This window comes from Myxocyprinus asiaticus, chromosome 31, assembly GCF_019703515.2.
Source record: "Myxocyprinus asiaticus isolate MX2 ecotype Aquarium Trade chromosome 31, UBuf_Myxa_2, whole genome shotgun sequence".
In the NCBI taxonomy this organism is placed as follows: Eukaryota; Metazoa; Chordata; class Actinopteri; order Cypriniformes; family Catostomidae; genus Myxocyprinus; species Myxocyprinus asiaticus.
The window spans coordinates 13,542,301-13,567,609 of NC_059374.1; the positions used below are offsets into that span (position 1 = coordinate 13,542,301).

General features: G+C 36.3%; 1 protein-coding gene across 1 annotated transcript in view; it reads right to left on the reverse strand.

Moving 5' to 3' along the window:
* LOC127421889 (1,4-alpha-glucan-branching enzyme-like) overlaps positions 1 to 25,309 on the reverse strand; it is a 280,638-nt gene that overhangs the window by 214,092 nt on the left and 41,237 nt on the right. The window contains exons 4-6 of the mRNA XM_051665092.1: positions 12,230 to 12,352; positions 11,238 to 11,373; positions 1,368 to 1,458 (exon numbers count right to left, since the gene is read on the reverse strand). Of these exons, the coding sequence (XP_051521052.1) occupies positions 1,368 to 1,458; positions 11,238 to 11,373; positions 12,230 to 12,352 (350 nt within the window). The remainder of the gene's footprint in view (positions 1 to 1,367; positions 1,459 to 11,237; positions 11,374 to 12,229; positions 12,353 to 25,309) is intronic.

Genomic DNA, 25,309 nt, shown 5'->3' on the forward strand with positions numbered 1-25,309 from the left:
TGCTCGGCGAAGATTCATCTGTCCTCCAGGTATCATCATGTCACTTTCCCTGGGCAAATACTACGTGCGGTGACAACAAAACCCCTCCTGTTCCCAGAATCAAGACCTTGCACTTTTTAAACAGCTAGCGGGGATCAATCATGGGTGAAATTACTCTGTATACATTATACTCACGCTATAGGCTGTCTCCAGCACTTGCCGGTAAGGGCGACGGGCGGAATAAAGCACATAAATAAAGAATTTCTGCCTGTCTTCCTTTATCTGAGGTCTCTACCTCTCCACAGGATTAACTGCAAATGTGTTTACAGGGAGATTATCGGCCCCATCAGAGGAGCCTCGCTGTGATTTTGGGGCCCCAGTTGTGAGAGAGAGAGAGAGAGAGAGAGAGAGAGAGAGAGAGAGAGTGTGGTGTGTGAGTGCTTCTATAGTTTTTACTAAAGTTTATTAAGTGACATACCAAATTATATAACACAATAAATGCTCTTCTTTTAAACATTTCAAATAATTGCCCATATTAAGCTAGGTTAGAAACAACAGCTTTGTACAAAACCTTGTGAGCTTGATTTTGTAAGATAGCATTTAGAAGCACCATAGGTGTGTTTTCTTTTCAAAATGCATGGATATTTTAAACGTTTACACCTCTCATCCACGTTCCTCCACCGCCATTCCTATACCAGAACATTTGGAAAATGCTCTCTACTATCGCATACTTTGGAAAACCATGAAGTTAGGAAACTGAAAACAGAGTTTTTAAATGGATAAGTGTGAACATGGCCTAAGATATCTAATTTTGACTGGATGGATGGATGGCACACTAAGTCAGAAAAGTCTGAGGGTCTGTGTCAAGGTTGGTGGATGTAGCATGAAATCTCTAGGAGTTACAATAGATCATTTTAGTGTTGGTTTAAGGATTTGGGAAAAACCTTAAACCATATCTGTAGAATGACAACATTCCAAAATAATCAAATATGTTAATAAAATAGTTAATCTAATTTGAATGTTTTAAATGTTTACTTTATACAATATGTGTGTGTCTTTCATAATTATTAAGTGTACTGTGTTGTTAGCTTAGCAACACGCTAATGTCAAAGTCCACATTTCTCATGTGCGGCACCGTTAGTAGTGCAATTTTGTGTGACTTGCAAAGTTGCCACCCATGTTGAGTGTTCCAATTCAGTCATGCGTTTCCATTATGGTTACTGGATGCTTTAGGATGCCTGAAAAATCATTTGCCTGTGTACTGTATGATAGCAAGGCAGCTCACTAGTTTTTAGAACATAGCTTATGACTGTGTTAGCCAAAGAGCAAAGAAAACAATGTTTACACACAATAGTACTGAAAATTTTCCAGTTTTCAGATATATTTACCTCGAAGCAGCGAAATAGCTTGTGACCTGATATCCAAAGCAAGCGTAATACGCATGTTCCATGATCGCCATCAGCTGAATACAGTTATATCCTGTAAGACAATAAAAAGAGTGGTGTTCAACAGCAGTTATTTCAATAACTTCCAGTGTTTTTAAGACCCCATGAAATTCATTGAAAATGCAGTTTTGCTTTCCCAAGTTGGTATACTTCCTTGAGAGCGCAACAGTCTGGTTCCGGAAGAAAAAATCCCATTATATTTTTCCAAAGACGAATTGATTTTTTAAACCATAACTTGTAAACCTTTAAAGGCCAACCTACTGTGACCTCCGAAGTCATTCATCGATGGTATATGCCTTAGTTGAAGCCATCAGTCTGCATTATTTCAACTTCATTGTTTTAAAATTGTGTTTAATAGCAGAATTTCTGGTAAACAACCAATCTGAGACCTACAGCCAACAAAGCCCGCCAAATTAGTCCAGCAGCGAGCACCCACTTCCATGACGTACTGTGAATGACTCAATCGAATCGGTGTCCCTACACCCTTAAACTAAATGTATATTTGTATTTATCAGAATATTTTGCAGTAAACGTAAAATATATTGTTTCTATACTTATAATCAACAACCTATAATCAATAGTTTTATATTTCCATCGTTTTTTATTCGATTATGTCATTTACAATGACTCAAGGGATTCTAGTTTGTGCCCTTATTAAAGACGATAAGTACACAGTCTTGTACCTTTGTCTTTTTGTCTGATCTATGACTACTTTTTTTGTTGTTGCTTCAAATCAAAGTTTGTAATGTTGTGATATACCTCGGAGCTGGTTGGTTTGGTTGGTTCATGGCTTAGAACTCTTTTATGAAGGATTTTAGGAAAAGCCTACTGAAAAAAAATTATGGAACCCAGAAAAAGTGGGTGGGCACTGTTGAAAAAAGTTTGTGTAGGACATATTGAAGGGACCATCCCTTTTTGGTTTAAATAGCCAAAAGGCTTTCGTGTGCATCACAGACATGATCCATGATTCGCTACTTGCTAGTCAGTTACATGTGGGGTTGGGGGGAGGGACATACTCAATCTTGAGAACATTTTATTGGACGAAAAGCTAAATGTTAATTTGGTCAACTTTTAGGTGTACACAAGCATACAGATGTCTTCAAAGCTACAGACATAGATTAAAAGCCACAAACCTCCAATTTTGTTTTTATGGGGTCTTTAAGAAGCTGCGTATATGGGCAAAATGATGAAGTTCTGACTATTCATTCAAACAAAAATAAGCATGCTGTTACTTCTCTCAGTTATGAATTTGTGGTCCCCCAAGCAGTTTGTGCTAGATGCCCCTGCAGAGAACTATACAGTAAAAACTTTATTCAAAGCATTATTTAGAAGAGTATGTTACACAACATCCTAAAAGTAAAAAGCAAAAAATAGCCAAAAGTCAAGGCCACACAAAACCTTGACATGACAACATTGGTCAGGTCAGTGCCACACGACTACAGTGAACACTTAGGTACACCAGCATCACCCAAACTGTGAAACCCAACAAAACAACCTGCTTGTTTCCACCCTCCAGCTCTGACAGGCGAGTGTCCACAGAACAAGCCAGGTCTTTTACGCTAACACAAGCCTCTACAACAAGCTGCAGCGGCTCTGACACTGCTTTGAAACTGCATTGGAAAGACTCAATAGGGAGACCCTAGCTTGTCTCAAAATGTTGTTTTGTCTAAGCAGATAGTTTATTTATTTATCTACCTATCTAGCCATCTTCTTCGCCCCGCTTCAGAGAAAGTTTGGGGATTTTTGATGAGGTGTGACAGCAGCAGGGGCTCGGAGGAAACATCTCGCCGACGATGCGTGAGCCTACATGCACAAACAAACGTGTACACACATTCAGAATGCTTTTTGCAGCTTTTCATATGGCAGAGACACAATTTTCTAGGGAAATGGCAACCAGCTACCACAAACAATGAGAGCTCCAGGGACAGAGCAATACAGTACATTCAAGAATATATGGATACCATGCATGGATGTGTGCATGAAATATTCTAGCGCAATATTTGTTATAGAAAAACTACATCATATAGTAGAGAGAAATTTAAGTGGATGGACGGACAATGTTAACATGGTTGCACATATGCTTCTGTTTTGCCTACTAGCAAAAAAAGGTTTGTAGAAAGTTGAGGATATAAGTAAATGTGAGTGGCGCTTGCCTGTGCAAATCTCTCTGCCACAATATTGTAGTTTGCTTGACAATTCTTCCATAGTTTCCCATGACTCTATTATATTTCGGAGCCTAGATATGCCTGGGGGCCCCAGTGGCCTAAGGACCCCTATTCGGGGAATATGTGCAGCAGTAAGCACAATATTGTAAAACAATAAGTTAACAAACAAAAAATCAAGTCAAAAGAGCTCATCTCCATGTCTAGATGTTCTGGTGCCAAGATATGGCTTGGGATCCTAGGGACCCTCAAGTGCTTAACGAAGCCTACCAAGGGTCCCAGCCCACTGGCCCTAGTCAAAAGAGCCCACCCTAATGTCTGGTAAATGTTCTGGTGTTGAGATATTGTGTTCTGTAATGTTTCTATTGTGTTGAAAGTGGTTGCATGACAAACGGTGTGGGACAAGTTACATGTCAAAGTTTTGGCAGACATAAAAGAACTGGGTTAGGGATTTTAGAAAATCCCTAAACGATGTTCAGAGCAAAAGTACACTGTAAAAGATGAAATTCCATTTTATCCAGCTTATGTTTTTTGTTTTTTTTAAGTCACAGAAACTCAAAATGTGAATTACTTTGCATCTACAGTAGCAAGAAAAATATGTGAAACTTTTGGAATTACCTGCATTTATGTATAAATTTGTCTTAAAATCTGGTTTGATCTTCATCTAAGTTACAATAGTGAACAAACACAATCTGTTTTAACTAATAACACACAAATTAGTGTATTGTTCTTGTAAATATTGAATACATCAATCAAACATTCACAGTGTAGGTTGGAAAAAGTATGTGAACCCCTAGGCTAATGACGTCAACAAAAGCTAATTAGAATCAGGAGTTGGCAAACATGGCATCCTATTAATTAAACGAGATTGGAGGTGTGGGTTAAAGCTACTTTGACTTATAAAAAGCACTCAGACACTCTGAGTTTGCTATTCACAAGAAGCATCTGCTGACGTGGACCATGCATCGCAAAAAATAGATCTTAGAAGACTAGGAATGTCACTATCGATTATTTTGGTAATCAAGTAATCTAATGATTACTCTGAAGATGAACTGAGTAATCTGAAAAATTATTTAATAAATCAGATTACATAGGTTGTCGAGGTGGAGTCACATTTGGCTAAAATGTGTATATTAGCCTAAGTTTAAATGCAAGGTATGATTGAATAACAACAAAACAATTGTGCAAATAATTTCTAAAGCCAACAGACACCCAAACAGATATATAATATAAAAAATTTATATAATTCCAGCTGACAAAGCTTGGCTACTCCAGGTGTGCCCACCTTTTTTTTTTTATGCAAAATAATTTTTTTCTTTAACTATTTCAACAGATCTGCCCATTTCAGTTTAGAACTCAAATATGGGAAAACAGCAGGCCATAAAATATTTAGATCTTTTCAGAGAAAATGTCTGTCCAACAATCTTGTTTATTGAGGATGAGTTATATTCGTGATTAAACTATTTTATGGAGGTATAAAAGCCATTTTATTTGGTTTTATTACATGCAACATGGAATACAATATTTACAGTAATCACATCATTGAGAGATAAATGCTTTCACTCTCTTGTGTTGCGCTGCAGCTGCTGGCATTGTTGCGCGTGTGCTACATACTGCACAGATCGCAAAAGCTTTTCGCTTGCCAGGTCCAGTAGCCTACCATGTAAAATGCCCGTACTGATATAGACATTCAGTTCTTTCTCGAGTAAACACTGTTAATAATATCTAGTGGAGACTAGCCATTACACTCTCAGGTAAGCCAAAGTTTTATATTGCATCTGCGGGGTGCGAGACGCGCAGCTCTGTGGCTTTAATTGCAAGTACATGTTGAGCTTTGACTGACAGCACACAAAACTCTGGCTTTATTCAGTAAATATAGTTATCTGGGTTCCTACGTTGAACTGAGGCCATAAACTACTAAATATTTATCGGAAGTGGGGCATTGCGAACTATTCCAAAATCGTGCAGGAAATCTAATTTATATGAGGAGGAAGATCATATTTACAATGTTGTTGTTATGAATTTACACAGCACGGAACACAAATTACAATCAGCAGGATATAGCATTTTTAGATCGTCTGAATTCAGTGAGATTTACTGAACAGAAAGTGTCTGTACATCCGTCACTACGTGTGTAAGTTTCATTAAGACCGACAGACGTCTTTTTCATGACATTATTTTATGTTGCTTCATAAAAGCCTATATTGCAAACGACTGTGTAGATAAATAGGTTTAGTGTGCATTCCAATGTGTTTTTTTTGCTGAGTTCAGTGTGACATCCATCAGTGTCTGTCTGGCGGGTCTGTGAAAACTGGACTCGTTTATTACTTCTGTTGCATTACTGAAGTGGTGATAGGTTTTGTCAGGTCCTGCATTGTTTTTCAAATTTAAAGTGAAGTGCTATCACACAGCTGGCACCTCTTGTCATTATGTGTTCGGACCAGTCTGTGGACTGCGTCACTTCCGCCTAATTTTCGATTCAGCAATTTTGTAATCAAGGAATTTTTTTAATCGAGTAATCATATTAAATCGAGTAATCATGACAGCCCTACAGAAGACCTACAATTAAGAATTGTTGCTTTGCATAAAGATGGAAAGGGTAACAAAGTTATCTCAAAGAGCTTAGATATTCAAATTGTCTATAAATGGAGATGATTTAGTACTGTGGCTGCTCTCCCTAGAAGTGGCCGTCCAGCCAAGATGACTCAAAGGGCACACCACAGAATGCTCAATGAGGTAAAAAAAAAAAAAAAAGAAAAAGAACCCTAGAGTGACAGCTAAATACTTGGGAGTCACTGGAACTGGTTAACATTTCTATTCATGAGACTACTATACAGAAAACATAAAACAGGCCGGACATGGCCATGGCAGGACATCATGAAGGAAGCCGCTGCTTACCAAAAAATACATTGCTGCATGCCTGAAGTTTGCCAAAGAACACCTTGACACTACACAATGCTACCAGGAAAATGTTTTGTGGACTGATGAAACTAAGGTTGAATTGTTTGGGAAGAACATGCAGCACTATGTATGGCATAAAAAGGGCACCACATATCAAGATTAAAACATCATCCCAACTGGGAAGTCTGGTGGCAGGAGCATCATGATTTGGGGCTGTTTCGGGGCCTGGACCGCTTGCCATCATCGAAGGAAAAATGAATTCCCAAGTTTATCAAGATATCCTGCAGGATGATGTCAGGGTGGCTGTGTGCCAGCTGAAGCTCAGTAGTTGTTGGGTGATGCAGCAGGACAATGACCCTAATCATCAAAGTAAATCCACTACAGAATGGCTTCAAAAAAAGAAAATCTTCCTTTTGGAGTGGCCCAGTCAGAGCCCAGACCTTAACCTAGTCGAGATACTGTGGAATTATTTCAGTTGAGCCTTTAACACCAGACATTCTAAGAATATGGCTGAGCTGAATCCATTCTGTAAAGAAGAATGGTCCAAAATTCCTTCTGAACATTGTGCAGGTCTAAACCGCAGCTACCGGAAAGGCTTGATTGAGGTTATTGCTGCAAAATGAGCATCGACCAGTTATTAAATACAAGGGTTCACTTACATTTCCACAGCACTATGAATGTTTAATGGGATGTGTTCAATAAATAAATGAAAGATTATAATTGCTTGTGTGTTGTAAGCTTAACCACATTGTGTTTGTCTACACTTGTGACTTTGAAGATGAGATCACATTTTAGGACCAATTAATGCAGAAAACCCTGGTTCACATACTTTTTCTTGCCACTGTGTATAAAAGCACATGTTAGACCAACAATATTCCCTCAAATGTTGTCCCAACTTGTCTAAACAAATAATTTCATATTGAACAATAATGCTGGTTTGAGAGTTCCCAGCATGCATTGCAAAATAAATAAATTAAGTGGTAGTGTTATAGGCTTATTTTTGTGCTGTTTGCTGACTTTATTTATGCTGTTTTTTTTGTTATTACTTTTAGTCAATTGTTGGGTGGTGAGCTCATCTTTAACTAAATGAGGTTTGCTATATGTTTTGTGTGAAGGGTTGAGGTCTATTGTGTGTTTATGTCAAACAACTGTACGTACTGCCTTGCAAGACATACCTCTCTCTTCAGAGGCAATGACTGCAGTTAACTTCATATAAAAGTAATTGAAATGGTGACAAAATTCTCAAAGTTCTCATATTGCGAATAGATAGTTGGCTGAACAAGAAATTAGTAGTATATTAATTAAATATATTTATTAAATAAGTTTAATAAAGGCATTCCATGGGGAGTTGAACTACATTACCCATGGTCCTGCACTAAAAAAAATTAAAAAGAAATAATTGTGGTGAAGTAAATATAGCAGAAAAGATGAAGTACTTTCTACATTGAATAAGTTAGATTAAGTGTGAACTCGAAAATATGAAGTACATTTTACATTTGTTCTCAATTCAAACATGTAAAAATTTATGTTCTAGCTTATACGTAAGTAAATATTATTTATGATTGCTTGTTATCTTTACAATGCATCATCATGTATCAATCCTAAAGTAGAAAACCTTGTCATATTCATTCGCTAAATTTGAGAAAATTTCACAGGTAAATAAAATAGGTAAATTTTACTTAACATTTCGAAGTTGGTATTTCAAGTATGCACAGGGCTTGAATAATTAATGAGCTTGCATGGTTTCACTGTTTGCAAGTTTATTTACAATGTTTTAGTGTTACATTTGGAAACTTCTTGTTTTATGAAGTCTGAAGTTCATTTTCTACCCGTTCATGATCAAAACAATTATCTGTTGATTGTTACCGTCATCGTGTTTTGTGCACCAAAAGTTGAGGTCTTAATTCTATTGCCAGTAATGCAAGGTGATATTGTCTAAAAGACTACATAGTGCACATTAAGCTTTCCTGTGGAAAGCATTGTATGTCCTGTGGTACATGATTAAACTAGTGTTTATAAGGAAAGTTCAAACTGTGAAATGTTTTAATAAAATGTTCACTTAAATTTTACTAATATTATTTAAGTACTATGTGGCAAAAACAGCCAATCAGAGAATCATAGCAAACAAACTGCAGCTAAAATGCTCAGCATCGACCACCAACTTCCATGACACAATCGAGTCATTTCCCTACACTCACAAACTACTTATATATTTGTATATAACCGAATAATTTTGCAATAAACTTAAAAAATACAGATTCTATACGTATGATCAACCAATTTAAATCATTAGTTTTATATTATTCCATTACTTTTATTTAATTTCGTGATTTGCAATATTTCATGGGATTGTTGTTAAATCCCTCATTAAAAAATCTACAATCATTGCTTAAAATCTAAGTTTGTAATGTTGTGATTCACCTCAGTGTTGGTTGGTTTGGTTCATGGCTTAAAACTCTGTTATAAAGGATTTTTTTCAAATCCCTATGGAAAAAAAAATGAATGGGAAAAATACTTCCGGAACCAAGACAGCTTAGCGGGCACAAAAGCAAGCACCACTAATAAGTAAAAAAATAAAAAATAAAAAATTGAGTGGTGCTTGCCTGTGCAAAACCCTTTTCCACAATGCTGTAGTAGAAATGTGCACAACATGCACATCTGAAAAAACATATACCGGCGTATTAAACACAGGTGCAACAATGTTGTACTTTGCCTGACAATTTTTCCATGATTTCCCAAATCTCTATACTTTAGTATTGTAGAGCCTAGATATGGTGGGCCCCCACACAGGCTTGTGCAGACTGCCAAAGAAACAACTCCCAAACTTTTATGATATTCTGGTAACAAGATATGGTTGGGGACCTAGCAAGCACCCCTATTGATTCCATTCTCATTGGATGTACAGGGAATCTTGCAAACACAAAACGAGAATTCAGATAAAGCAAACTGCCTCATCAAGCAATCTGTTACATGAGCTGAAGTTAACATTTTGAATTAATGAAGCCATTATCAACTCCTTGTTCTGGAGTAACAAAGGCAATTTCCGCAAACCAAAAAAAAAAAAAAAAAAGTGTGCCCCTTTTAAAAGCAATTCAACAGATTCATAAATACTCTCTGACTAAGATAAATGTTTAGCAACTTTTATGGTAATAACTATCATCCCTAGCCTAACCCCTTAGACAACATGACAGATACACCAGCCAACAATAAATGTTTCAGGATCCATGAAGCACAAGATAATGTTTGCAAATGTTTGTGATTAACTGTTACATCACCTCAATCACTAAACCCCAGACTACTAATCTCATGTGCCTGGTGGATACTCAAAAATACACTGCATCTCCAAAACACATCCCAGCACACACTTAAAACACTCTCTCCGACCTCCATTCATGCCAGCACTAATGAACACTCCACAATGCAGCTAAAGCCTGTAAACAGTGTGTTGACCTGCAAAAAAGGTTTGGTTGAGAGAACAGTGTGCCCAGAACATTGGCGCTGGGGCTGATGACTCATCATCCATGCAGCAGGTCTGGCAGGTTAAGCACCACTGCAGCTCAGACACTTTGTGATATGGAGGAGGAATGTCCTGAGCTAAAAATAATGTTTCTACCCTTGCAAAAAAAGGTACTGAGGAGGTACCATGATACAGAGATGGTATCAGATGGTACCATGGTACTTTGATAAATACCATGTAACCTAATGATTACCATTAAATGTACAATGGTGTTTATATGGTATGTCAAGCCCCTTCAAAAAATACAACTGAATTACCATAGTTCTTTAAAAATAAATAAATAAATACAAATAAATAAATAAACATGCCCAAAGTACTGTGGTGGTGCTATGGTAGAGTGATGGTATCTGATGGTAACACCATGGTACTTTGATGTATACAGTGTACCATGTTGATGAAATTGGTATTTACATGGTACTCCAAGGTACTTTTAAAAATACCATGGCAATACCATGGTACCATGTCCAAAAGCATGGTATTACCATTGTACTTTTTGCAAGTGTGGATTTACTATGGTATGTGTCCAAAAAACATGGTATTGCAATGGTACTTTTTGCTACTTTTTTGGAACTGTGGTAATACTCTTGTACTGTACATGTTTTTAAAATAGTATTACCAGAAAACAATTTGTATAAAAACAGATATACCATGGTGCTTTTTTTACTTTTGCATATATACAGTATATAAAATATAGTGTCATATAGATTTGGTACTGAGGGTTATCTTATCTAATGTGTTCTACACTTTAATCAAGTCCATTGCGCTTTGTGTTTGTAAAAAGATAAGAAAGAGTGTCTCAAAGAGTGTAACATTATACTCTAATTAGCATTACCCTCTTCATTAAGTTGTCTCTTATTTTATTTTGTCATGTATGCAAGTTAAAACAATGATTTGAGGAAAGAGGAGTATTAAAACTTTGGCTCAATTCTTAATTGAAAGTAAAATACACCTGACAAATGCTTTAATACATTTTTAAAAGGCCACAAAGAAAATAAAAAAAGGGAGAAATCATGTACTGATGATGTAAATTATTAAGACCAAAAAAAAAAAAAAAAAAATTTAAAAAAAAATGTATTTTCATTTAAATGTTTTTTTATTCATCAAAACACAAAACAAACACACACACAAAAAAAGGCAATGTATAGGAATGAGTAACTAGCAATGATAAAGTAAAAAAGTAAATACAAACTTCCACTAATGCAACAGCTTAGAGTTAATGAAGCAGTTCCATACCAAGTTCTTTTATCTTGGGCAGCACGTTGTGTGTAAAGTTGCTGTAAGTTGCCACTTTTCCCTCTGGAGAAGCAATGCCAACATGGGACTCGTAGATCCGTAAGCTCCTGGGCTTCTGTGGACGAGGGTACTTGTGCTGGGACAAGAAAAACAGGGGAAATTCTCTCAATTTATTCCTTGACCAAATCTAACATCACAGTATGCCAAAACTAGATGCCAGCAGGATAAGAGGGTACCAGTGAATACAATTTGGAAATATTGTCATATCATGACATGGCTGAAGGACTTTAACAGGCATAAATAATTCACAGTCTACTGAAAAGATGTCTAAAGTCATTATTATTTTACCCAAAAATGTAAATACTGTAATCATTTAGTAACCCTCAAGTTGTTCCAAACCCCTACTACCTTCTTTCTTCCATGGTACGCTCATTTCCATTTTGAAGATAATCCTTACTGCTCTTATCTTTACTTTAGTGATACTTTTAAGGTGTTTTTTTTTTTTTTTTTTTTTTATTTTATTTTATTTTAGAGCTTAAAAGCCCCAGTTCCCTTTCACTTTCAAATATGAAAGAGAGTGGCCAGGACATTCTTCAGCAATTCACCTTTTGTGTTTCACAAAAGAAAGAAAACAAGCCACATGGGTTTGGAACCAAATGACAGAATTTTCATTTTTGGGTGAACTATCCCTTAAAAACAAACTAACATTAATTTGCCACAGAGAAACATATTTTATAGAAACTAATCATGACACAACCATAAAGGCATTTTCTATGTCCTTCTTTTAAAAGTAGTAAGTTTGCTTTAATTAATGAGCATAATACACAGATGTCCTTACAAGCGTACTCTTCACACACAGCAGGTCATTCAAATTAAAAATGCATTAGTTATCCTTTATTAGCAATTGCAGGGTTGAAAGTTGAGGGCCCATGGTAGCTCACTGCAAAATAAAAGGTTGTGACATACCATCAATGGAGGGAATAATCACTTACAATGTAAGGTTGAGGAGGGTCCCAATGTACCCAATCATAGATGACAGACTCCTGCTTGGTCACATACTTTGCCCAAGGTGAGATTCGGTACAGCCGCTCGCCTGCTTTGGTGTGAACAACCACCTGGGAAGAGAGGCAAATGAGGTATGTATGGCAAGTGCACACCGAACGTGTCGGAAAGCAGGCACAAGCAAAGGGCTCTGGGTACAACTGGTACAAGAAAATGTGTTTACAGCTGCCATCAGGGCCACCTCATGAAAAAAGGGTGCACAGTACAAGCAAAGAGGACGTTTGAGTTTACTTTGACCACTAGAGACGAGAAAGGTGAAATTCTTTGAATTTATTGGTTCGGGTTTATCGAAAACAATTGGTGCCGACAAAGTGATTTGTGCCATCAGCTTTTGATCAATTCTTTTAAAAGGGAAAAACTGCCATAGTCAAAACCATAGTTAATCAAAAGGCACATTACATGTGGCAATAAAAGTGCACTGATTCTGGAATACTCCTGAATATTTGTAATTACTTAGCCTATATTTTAAGTTTGGAACTTGCTTTATTGGCATATACATACAAACATGAGAGAGTAACATGAATAATAGATCAAAAGCTTGCTGTTTTACCAGTTTGCCCTAGATTATAACACGTCTGAACTGGTGTGCATGTATGTTTACATGCGTTTGTGCTCATCTTCACACTTTTGCAAACACATTTGCATTTTGCCATATTTGGAGCTTGACAGCCCCATGTCCATTTACTTTCACTGTAAGGAAAAGTACATGATTAACATTCGACAACATACCTCCTTTTGTGTTCCACTGAAAAATAAAAATCATATAACTCAGCAACGATCAACATGATCACACAGGAAATGGACATGTTAATTCCAAATGTTCATGTACCCTGATGGCAAGCGGTATCTCCCAACAGACATATTTGCGTCAATTAAAATGTATTCACCTTTTCCTATGGTGCTACTGAGCAAACTCAGGTTCATGTTCTGGTTCCTTGGAAACCGGGAAGTAATTGCGATCACATAAACAATGGTAAGCATGATTCGGAGGTCTTATTTCCGGTATAAATTTTACTACACTGACAGTTAGGTTTAGAGTTGGGGTTAGGGGGTCGAGTTGATAAAATATGCATCCCTGATGATTGTGTTACATCATTTACAACTAAAAATACAACTTGCTTTAGGGCACCACTCTGTGGACATTTCACCCAGAAACTGGACCTCACACCATATGTTCAACAACACTTCCAGTTTCAGCCACTGGGGGCAGTGATTCAAAATTCGGTAAGCATAGACCGATTTCAGCTGCAGAACTTTCGACCATCTGTGGCCAAAATCAAACTACAATCAGTCTGGAATGACATGAGGGTGAGTAAATGACAAAATATTTTTTTTCTTTTTTGGGTGAATTGGTTTAAATAATCCAATCAATTGGCACAGACCTTACAATGTGACTTAAGTGATTTGATATCATGCCCAAAATACATCACACATTATCCTCACCAGATCTGCGTTTGCTCTCATAGAGTAGCAGCTTCCTAGAGCCGGTGAAAATAAAGCTATTAGCCAGCACACAGCAAAAAAAGTAATTTAATAATTTATGTACTATTGCCAAACACTATTTATTGCCAGAGCAAAACCATTCACTCCCAGTCTCAAATATGACTACAGTCCTTCATAACGGGCACATTCCTCATCTTGTTCTGAATTATCTATTGGTGCACATATTTTTTTTTAAAGAAAAAAAGGTTTTGACTTTGTAATCTTTCATCAACATTTTTTACAAAAATTATTCATACTGGTTAATGTTCATTTACAAATTTAAAACTGTTTATTGTTAGTTTATAATGCATTAAGTAATGTTTACATAAAATTTTTACAGTTAAAAATCCACTAGTATATGTTGGAATTACCATTAACCAAGGTTAATAAATGCTGTAAAGATGTTGTTCATTGTTAGTTCATGTTAACAAATATAGTTAACCCTTTAAGCACGGAAGGTGTTTTTAAAGATTTCCTGTTTCAGTGGCATACCCAAAATGAAGGCTTATAACTCAACATAAAAACAAGGAGGGTCAAATGTTTATCATTTTAAAGAATACTTAAAAAAATAAATTTAAAAAAATAAAAATAATTAATGATATTGATTATGATAAATTCTGAGACTTTCAGCCTAAGAATCTGCAGAAAAATCACAAAACAACTTGAGCCAAAAGTTAACTTTTTCTCTTATTTTTCTGATTTTACATTATATATCTCAGGGTGTAAATAAGGTAGCTCTGAAAAAAACTGCTTTTACTTGGTTCTCAATCATGTCACTTGTACGGAGTAAAACATTTTGTTGATACAACAAAGCAAAAAAAGTTATAGCATTGCAAAAATAATTTATCCTAGTGTCCAAAAACATCTCAAAGTTTCTAAAAACTTCAAGTGTCCAAAAGCCTGTCCAAACAAATAAAAACATAATAATTAAACATAATAAGTAATTACACAAATGGCCAAAGGTATGCTCTCTCTCCAAAGCTTGCACGCATGAGTAACGAGATCTCATTCGGTTCCTTTCTGTGTCATTTGAGTCATCGAGTCTGTGTCATGTACTTGCCGCCATCTCGTGGCGGCCATTTGTAATTAGAGTTAACGATCACCTCTGCCCATATTTGGATGACTTCCACCTCTGGTTGCAACAATCTGAATCCTAATAAGTTTGGTTTAGCATTCCATGATGCTGGACAACATACTACATCATTTCTGATGAAGTCATCTGATGCAGGAAAGCTAACATGTTTTTAGTTAGATAGCACATTATCTGCTGTGTGCACAAAGTGCTTCGTGTGGATTATCTAATTATCTATACATCAGATTACATTGTGTGTGGGCTCCAGTGTTGTAGTACCACTTTTTGAAGGTCTCGGTCTTGTCTCGGAATCGACCGCATTTTTACTCTGTCTTGTCTCGTTCTCAGACAAAGAGGACTCTGGATTTTATTTCAAGACCGGTCAAGACCACAACTGTGGGGATATCACTAAATTGCCTGTGCATTGTCTGATTTATTTGTTAACATCATTACTGTGATTGGATGTAAAACTTCCTGCTTCAAATGCAAGCAATAACTTGACTCATTTCTAATTTGAAATTTTTGTTACTGCTAATGGCTGTCACCCCTCCCCACCCCCTTCACATGCACTCCAAGAAAGTGAATGCTGGAGACAGGAGAAGAAACTATGGCTGTCTGAGAGATGTCAAAAATCTTCTGTAATATAATTTGGCTACCTAAACCAGTGTTTCCCAACCACTGTGCCCACTAGTGTGCCGTGAAAGATTGTGAGGTGTGCCATGGAAAATGATCAAATTCCTCAAAATAAAATAAATACAGTTTTTTCCAGTATTTTAGTGAAGGCATAGAGATGGTAGAAGAGTTTTAAAGTTGCCAATTCAGAATATTTTCCATTACAAAGTATTTTATGCAACCAGTTTAAATATTTTGTCCATCATAACATTATTGTTCTAACAATCTCTAGTCCGCTGTCAAATGCAACTTCTCACATGCCCACAAAATGATGCTTCATCATCACACATGTAGTAAAAATATTCAGTCAGAGAACCGAATGAATGAATAGAATACAACAGGTGTATTGTTTTACTCAAAGACTAAAAGATGTTTATTTGTGCACAGCATAGAGTTACAGATGTTATGAACAGATGTGGCTTACTTGTCGCGTTTCTCTCATGAAACATAAAAAGAATACGAGAAATTGTTACATACGACTACTAACAGCAAATTCTCCTGTTTTAAACAAGTCCAAAAACACTGTGATACGATGTGTAGATTCATGAGGTACTGTAATCTTAACGGAGCGTGTCTGACATCTGAACCGGTGAATGGAGGCCGGGTGGCTGCTCCCGGGTCCTAGTGCCTGCCGTATCCAACCTCTGTCAGTGTGACTTGTGTTTTTTTTCTCTCTATCAACAACGTGAATTTGACCCGGTGCGACTTATAGTCAGGTGCGAATTTATTTCCGGAAAATACAGTAAATAAATGAATAATAATTAACAAAAAATTATTTGCTGTGCCATTGCAAGAATTAATTTGCAAGAACAAATCTACAAATTGGCAAAGACACAAATGAGTATTTTCATTATCCAGTTAGCGCGCTCTTGGCATCTGTGGCCTCATTATACAGCGTACCTATGTTCCTTGCGTTTTTTGCATAGCCGAATTTCAAACATTACGAGTTCATGCTACTAAGACAGACAGAAAACATGGACAAGTTCTTGAAAAGGAAAACTATCAACAATGGTTATGTGGGATAGTGGTGTGCCATGAGATTTTTTAATCGTTAAAAGAGTGCTGTGGCAGAAAAAATGTTGAGAAACACTGACCTAAACCACAAAGAGTTCTTCTGCAAAAAAGTGTCCAAAAGAAAACACACAGCAGTATGTAAATTCTGCACTGCAATGCTTACCGAGACGGCTGGGACCACATCAAACTTTTATCGGCACTTAGAAAGGAAACATAAAGAAAGGTAAGCTAAGTGTAAGTGATGCTAGATGCAAAGCTAGCTAGCTAACGTTAGCAATCTGCCTCTTGCTGCATTCCATTCAACTCGGAAAGTTACTATATTGTTTAAGAAAAGACAGAGAAAAGTGAAGACTTGAGTATTGAATAATTGTTTGATATATTCTGTACTTATGATGGTTTCTAGGGGAAGAGTCAACCAGAAAACCTGATGTGATGTTTGCACAAAAGTTTATTGTTTTAGGTGGATGGTAAAACTTGGAAAAGGAGTGTTGAATAAAGATGGTTAAGTTGATTTCAGCTCCTTAGTGTTTGTTTGTATTTGTTTGCTCATAGAAAACAAAGGAAAATTCACACACATAAAATTCACCTCTGCAATGCCTTCTGATTATTTTTTCAAGACATTTTTCATGTTACATTGATACATACACACACTAACACACACACACACACACACACACACACACACACACACACATACTATGTTTTTATATCATTGTGGGGACTCTCCATAGACTTCCATGCATTTTTTGGATTTTATACAGATCTAACGATCATTTCTATCCCCTAACACTAATGCTACCCCTAAACCTAACCCTCACAGAAACCTTTTTGCATTTTTACATTTTCAAAAAAAAAACATAGTTTATAAGCCATTTCCCTCGTGGGGACCAAAATTTTTATTAATTTATTGATACACGAAAAAATGTAACCAAAATTATTTCTAAATTCAAATTACACTTCAAATGAACCGAAAATATAATAAAAATAACGAAGTTACACCCGGCCAAATGCAGGTACATTTTCTATTTGGCCAGTGAATTTTGCAGTGACGGTTGCTTTTTCCTTTCTATTAATGTCTGTGACAGATCTTAAAAGTAATGTTCCAGTTTTGTCCTCAAGGGGGCTCTGTTGGCCTACAGTCAGCAAGACCGCAGGTGTTTAGACAGAATGGCCTTTAGCTAGTTTCCCGCAGATCATCAATATCCTCAGTTAGTATATCTAGAAGAAAGATGAAGGCAATGTTTAGGACCATTCATGCCATTGTGAAGAAGGAAAGAACACTCTCGGATTTCGAGTTAATGTGCGAGTAAGTTTTAATCGGTTCTTGATATGCATCCTTCCGACTATGCAGACAGAAAACCGGAATTAAATAAACTGACTGTGTTTTTCAGCGCTGCAAATCTGCCAATGAATCTATGACCAGTATAGTCCGACTCCCAAACAAATGACTCTTTTGAGCCGGTTCTTTTGAGTCTACAGCGTGAAAGATAATGCGTGACCAGTGTAATCCAATTTCCAATCAAATCAATTACAGCGCTAACCGTGATGTCCGAATCACAAACGAATGACTCATGAGCCGGCTCTTGCTAGTGAATTAACAAAACGTATGAATCAGTCGGAGCTGACTGGAGAAATCTGACTGAATTAATTGACTCACTTGAAATAATCCAAGACTTGTTACTGTGTTATACAGTATGTAAGCTAAATAAAAGTTTTTTTTTTTCTTTTCATCTACCAGCCACCATTGTATCTAATCCAATGGCATTCATACATTTTTAAGTGTGACTTACGTTTCCAAAAGTGTCCACATACATTTTGGTGCCACTGTGTGTCACATTACGGAAGTAAAATGAGTTGAAAACAGATACACTTCAAGAAAGATCACCAAGAAAGAGTGGAAAATCAGTCTGAGGCACTTGTTTTCCAAACAAGAGCAAGAAAAGAGGATGTGTAGCAGTCTATGGTCTTACTTACTTAAAGTCACTCTCCTCTCCTCACTCCCCACTGCTGAATGCACTCATGCGACTGTCAATATGGGAGAGCGGATCGATAACATAGCATCTCTTTCCATGTGAATGCACCCCCGGGAGCTCTCTATCCTGACTCTCACACGCTCTTTCCCTCCCTTTCTCGGGCCAAAAAGCAAAAGGATCATTTAATGGTAACTTCCATAAGCTGCTGGTGAAAGGTAATGAGTGAGCCATTGGCACCTACTGTGACCTAGAGAGCAAAGTCCCAGTGGGGCCCCATCATTAACGGCTCCTCTACCGAAGACACATTGGAACACCAAACTGCCACACCACGGGTCTGCCAGTTTATACAATTACAGACAAAGAACGTTGAGAATGGATGGCTGCTGAGCCAGATGAATTGATGGTGGGGAAAAGGAGTGGGGGGTGGAGGATAAATGGATAGCAACAAAACTCTTACTGTATTAAATGGAGTTCATTTAATGTCTGTCACTGTGCAGTCAAATTATAGATGTGTTTTATTGGATTTATATAACCAAATTGGCTTGAATTAAGTGAACAAGTACTTCAAACATCCTTTGTGGCACTTTCCACACAAAGGGTCTGAAGATACAAAACTGGGCCTCTTTAAAAAATGTGGGAGGAGCTTAACCTTCAGAAAATTATGGTCATCAACTTCAGGACGTCACACTGAATATGATATACAGTAAGCCATTTATTTCCTATGAGGTGTGCAATTTTCGCAACCCGATTACCAAAATGTTGGACTAAATACAGTTGATAAAACCCTGATTTGTGTGATTTTGTTGTTTTCTAGCAATAAATATTGAATAAACATCCAAATTAAATAGACAACATTTTTCAAATAAAAAAACAGAATGGGTAACAGGCCTGCAAATTTTGTGTAAATTACGATATCACTCAATAGAGGCTAGATAGTTTGGGACCAAGTTTTGATTTGTAGTGATTGATAAACTTATTTTTCCCACAAATATAAGACAAATATTAGTTTCAAACAATAGACCATTTTTTTCTTACAGTAACTTTACGAATGCAGTCAACTGAACAATATCTGCAAGTTTTTCGAGCTCGACTGATAGACCGTTGCACTTGCGATGCAAAGTATCGGGGTCAAAGTGTTAAATAAAGTTATTAAAAAGCACACAGCAACAAAATCATTGATCAGAAACAGAAAGTGTCATTTATGTACTATTGACAAACACTATATATAGCCAGATCGAAACTATTCACTCCCAGTCTCAGATTAGATGAGAGAAGCTGTCCTTCATAACGGGCATTCAAAGGGGGAGTGTGACTTTAAAATCAACATGAAGTCAAAATTAATTTGTATAACAACTGTTTTACAATTTCGCATTTGTTCATTGTCAGTTCATAACTAATAGACTGTTGCTCTTGCGATGCAAAGGATTGGTGTCCGAGTCCTGATGAGTACACGAATCGACACTTGAGCCGAAAGCGTCATAGAAGCACCACAAAATGAAATGATTGCTTCAGAAAGTGCATTTGTCTTGCCACATTTGCATTCGGTTTGGTTCAGGTTTAAGGTTTAGGGTAGGGAGGTTTTATTGACTTAAAGGGGTCAAGACATGCCATTTTTGCTATTTTAAAAATTTTCACTTCTAGTATTAGTAAACATTTTTGCACAAAGAAAAATCATATTTGTAAAACATGATTATTTTCCACCCTCATTCTGACCCTGTTTTGGTGTTGCTTCTCCTTTAAGACTTGACAGTAAACACCAACACACTCTCGTGGCGAAATGGTCAGGATTCGTACGACTTTTCTAAATTTGACTAATTCGTATGATACTGTGCGACTACACTTATTTGAATTCCTATGACTTTCGCTACAGCCAATGACGTCGCTGGACTTCGTTGCCATCTAATACGCGACAATTACTTGCTTCTGTCACACACAACAGTTTCCTATCATGTTTACACACTCTACTGATTGGTTAAGTTTAGATAAGGGGTTTGGGTAAGGGCATAATATTAATAAGTATGTCCTTAACGCCTCGTGCGTGGAACTCGCACTTACTTCCGCATTACCCATCCGGGAATTTGCACGTGATGAAGTCGTACGAGTTTATGCGAACAACATTGTGCGAGACCATACGAAATAGCCAACTTGTTAATTATGTACGACTTTTCATGAGATCGGGTTGGTAAACACCCACTATTTTGACTGGCTCTCTGCTCTTGATATCAATGCTCACCACTAGTGGGCAGGCTACAGAAGTGATTAAAGGTAAAAGTATGCGTTTGTGTTGTTGTGGAGGCGGTCAGCTTCAAATGTCTAGCACAGTGTGACATCACAATGTGAAGGAAGTAGAAACGGATTCGTTTTGGCAGCTGGGTTTCAACAAATGCTCTTTTTGCAGTGAGGAGGAAGTTTTGAGTTCTGAAACTTACAGTATGTTTTTATAGTACAATGACCCCTGATATGTCAAAGGATCAAAGAAAATTGTATTCCTCATGTTATGACCCCTACAGTTAACTCCAACTGCCGCAACACGTATACTGAACCATGTAATATAACTTTGCAAAAATGTCACCACAGTGACATAATTTTCAGAAGATCAGGCTTGATTATTTTCTTGTCTTCCAAACATACTGTAAAAAGGGTACACATTATGTTTTTTGGGTGTCTCAATTTTAAGGAACATTACATTTGTTGCAAAAGGGAAAAAAAATAGAGTTGCAGGAGTACTAGGAATGATGACGCAATACAGATGACCAGCCTGATATCAGTTAATCCTGGGATGCGTGTATGTTATTCAGAAATATTAGACCGTTAGATGGCGCGATTGACCAATCAGAATCAAGTATTCCAGAGACCTGTGTAATAATAAATAATTTTAATTGATGGATACAGTCGAAAGGGTCAAGACCTCTTAAGGGGACAGGCTAAAATTACCCTTTTAAGAGGGGATACAGGCATTTGGTGTGTTTTAAAATAGTTACTTTTCATGCTACAGTCAGTTAAAGTACGACAATAGTTTATCTAACATATCTTATAGTTTTCACAACAAAAAAACATGGAATTCAGGCCTCCAATACTTTTTAAAAAGCCATGGGACACCACAATATAGCATACTGTATTCTTGGAAAGTGTCTTATAATGATTCAAGGTCACTCTGTTATGATACGTGACTGTGTGACTCAAAAGGAATAGGGCAGTCCAATTCCTGCTCACTTCAAATCAGAGTGAACCACTTTTCACAAGGAACATAATGTGGTTGACACTATACTCAGCTGAGTCTAGTCTGGGGGGTCTGAACTGGGGCAGGGCCAGCACCTGCATCTGGATCTTTTTGTCCGTTTCCTGACCCGAGGAGATAATAGCAACAGAGAAGGTGAGTACGCCCAGTAAGTGTCACCTACCTGCCATCAATCATACTTCTGCCAGCATGTCTCATGACATAATGGACAGCATGAGTGGGAGGGGTTTGACTATCTGTTACAGATAGATACTAGGACTGAGTAAAAAAATATAGATTTTCCAATGCATCGCCATCTTCATCTGAAAGATCTCGATATCGATTCTTAAATCCCAAGATCAATCTTTTACTTTATGCACAACAATGCGAGTAAATCAGTATGGGTTTAAAAATGTCTGTGATTAGCGACTGGTTGGTAAGTGTTTAGATTTAACTAACCAGTGATCAAGTGGTATAGTGGCAAAGAAATATAGCACCGAGATCCTCTCACTGAAAGTAAAGGTTTGATTTGACTCGTTTCATGTAATATGTCCAAAGATGAGATCCACGCAATCCAATTGTCATTAAATAATGTCCATTTTAATACCCTTACATAACAAAAAAATAAACATTTAATTCTAATCACGAATAGCACAGATGAGTTAAAGCCATTCAAGTCCTCTCTCGTTAATATGCGCTCATTTACAGACAGACTTTACTGAATTGCTGGTGTTCTTAGAGTGACAGTACCGATTTTTAGCTTGTGTTCTACAAATCAATGTAAATACTTGTAAATAGTATAAATTATGCATCAAACAATAAAAATATAACAAACAATAATATATGCGGTCCCACTTTATATTAGGTGTCTTTAACTACTTTGTACTAACATTAAATACATACAATACAATATATACACTGTAAAAAATGTCTGTAATTTTAACGGTAAAAACTGTAAAAATGCTACAGAAATAAAACGATTAATGAATATTAACTGTAAAATATACAGTACAATTTGTTATATATTTTAAAAGACAGTACAGTAGGGCTAGGGTTAGGGTATCGGGTTGGAGTAGGGTTAGGTTTAGGTTAACAGTCTAACTATAGATGTAATTAAATGCAAGTACTTTAAATTTAAGTACAATGCAACAAAACATATGTACATTATAAGTACATTGTATCAAATGCTTTATTACATAGTAGTTAAAGACACCTAAAATAAAGTGAGTCCATATATGCAATATAATATCATAGTTATTGATGGATTTGTACATTTAAAAAAAAAACTAAAATGTGACCAAAATGATGAAAAACAAATCAAATCTAAGTTGCAAAATGAATATCTTCAGAATGTACCTAGTTAGAAGGTCTCCTGAAAAATTAACAGCATTAGCTGGGAAAGATTTTCTTTCATATGTAAACAAAATGGATATTATAACTGATATACACCCATATGAATCGAATTAAAATCAAACCGAGAGCTTGTGAATCGGAACTGAATCGAATAGGGAAATCTCTATCAATACCCAGCCCTAATACATTCATATACGGTCTCTATAAAGAAATACAGAATAGAAAAGAATATATTTATGTAATCACCACACAGATAGGGTTGGTGGAATTTTTTTTCGTGACTTTCATATTATGTCATCTAAACATGGTTAAAAGTTTAAAGCGTGAATGATATTTGAGCGCTTCCAAAAATACATATATTAATATCTATAACTGAGGAAACTATGAAGGTAAAACAGTAGCAAAACTCCAGAGCCTGTAGATTTTAATTTGAGAACTTTGCATTCGTAAGTTGATGCAGTGGCAGGATAAGTTAAGTAACTTGACTATTAAATTATTTAGAGTGAGTTTATCATGTAACAAATCAAATGATACGATTTCATCAAACTGATCAATGCAGAAGTCGGTGTCAACAGACCACACATGTAATGTCTAAGGATGGCAATCTCTGAAGAAATGTTTCTGCAGGATGTTTGTATTCGGTAAAACTACATGTGATGCATCAATCCAGCCAGCTGTCATATGCCACGAGTTCCATATTTACATGAAAATATTAAATAGAGGTTAGGTAATAATAGGTATATGAGTGAAGAAAGAATCTGAATTATCACCAGAGAGCGGTTCCTAAACGTTTTATCTTTTCCAGATAAAATGAGATGAATTAATGATGACAACAGAGACAGCTGACAAATTCTTAAATTGTCAGATTGCAGCATTCTTCTATATTTCAGTCATTTTATGACATCTGTATTATTTCATTTTTATTAAAATGTTTAAACTAAACAAAGTCTGGTGTCATGTTTTTCCTTAAGTGCTTGGATGGAAATATGTTTGATTGTTTTGAAGTGTTATTCTTTCCAAAAAATTCTCGTATTTTTACATGAATGTGTAACTATATTAATCACGCTTGCTGACTATCTATAGAAGATTAAAAATCATGCCTTTATAATTTCATTATTATTATTTCAATTAGTCGTTTCCCTTATACGTATTTCTACTTCAATGCTGTAATACTGCATTGTTGCAAATTAGCAAGCAAATGTTAAATCTACATAATCCATAATGTACTTGCTTATATGAATTGTAATGGTACTGTAATTATTGTAAGAAACCCACTTGTGAAATAAAGATAATATTGTGCACAGTGTGCATTCTGTTTGAAATTAGACTCTGCTCATATATTTATCCATTCAGAATAAAACCAAGCTAATTTTTAAATGTCTTTTACATGACAGTAATTCATTTCTTAGTTCTAGTTAAAAGTCTGTTTAAACTGTTTTATCAGCCCGTCCATGCTGATCAATCCTTAAAATCAAGCAGTAAGAAAGTACACCTTGACACCTAAAGAGTAAGATATATAGTTTAGGACTTATTAAAATACATACGTAATTGCCTGACCGCGATGACTTGCTTTAATCATGATTATTTGAGATTACCATGGTTATGTGCACTTTTCATTTAAATCACATACTGACATCCAAATATGGGAAATTAACGAATACTTAAAATGCCATAAAATGCATTTCTATATCTGTAGTTCAGATGCAGCAGGAGAATAGATTCAGCCATCAAGAAAGTACAATGATCCGTTTTGATTGGTCCGGCATCAGTTGTTCTAGCTCTTGTGATTGGTCACAACTTCATTGGCCCCGTCAGTTTGCTCTCTCACATCTTGATTTACAAGTGCACAAGTGAGTTTTACTACAGGTTTATCGCAAAAATAAAGGCAGGAAGATTTGAAGTTGCAGTGCCATATTTAAGAGGTTGTAACTGCCGATTTGTGGTTGTACTGCGAAAGTGAATTAAAGTACAAAAGTAAATATGTAATACAAGTTTGTGTCTGTCGTATTTATGTGAATGTCATTTTACACATTTGTGATTATTTGTCTACAGCTCTGAATTCAAAACACAGGTTTTTGCTTATTGTCTGTGAATGCAGATTGCAACAGATTTTTATTTTACAAGTATTCACATCATTGCTGTGAGTGTAAATTTCAACTTACGAATACACATTTATTGTACAAGTTCTCAAATTCAAATCTACAAGCTCTCGAGTTTTGCTGCTGCT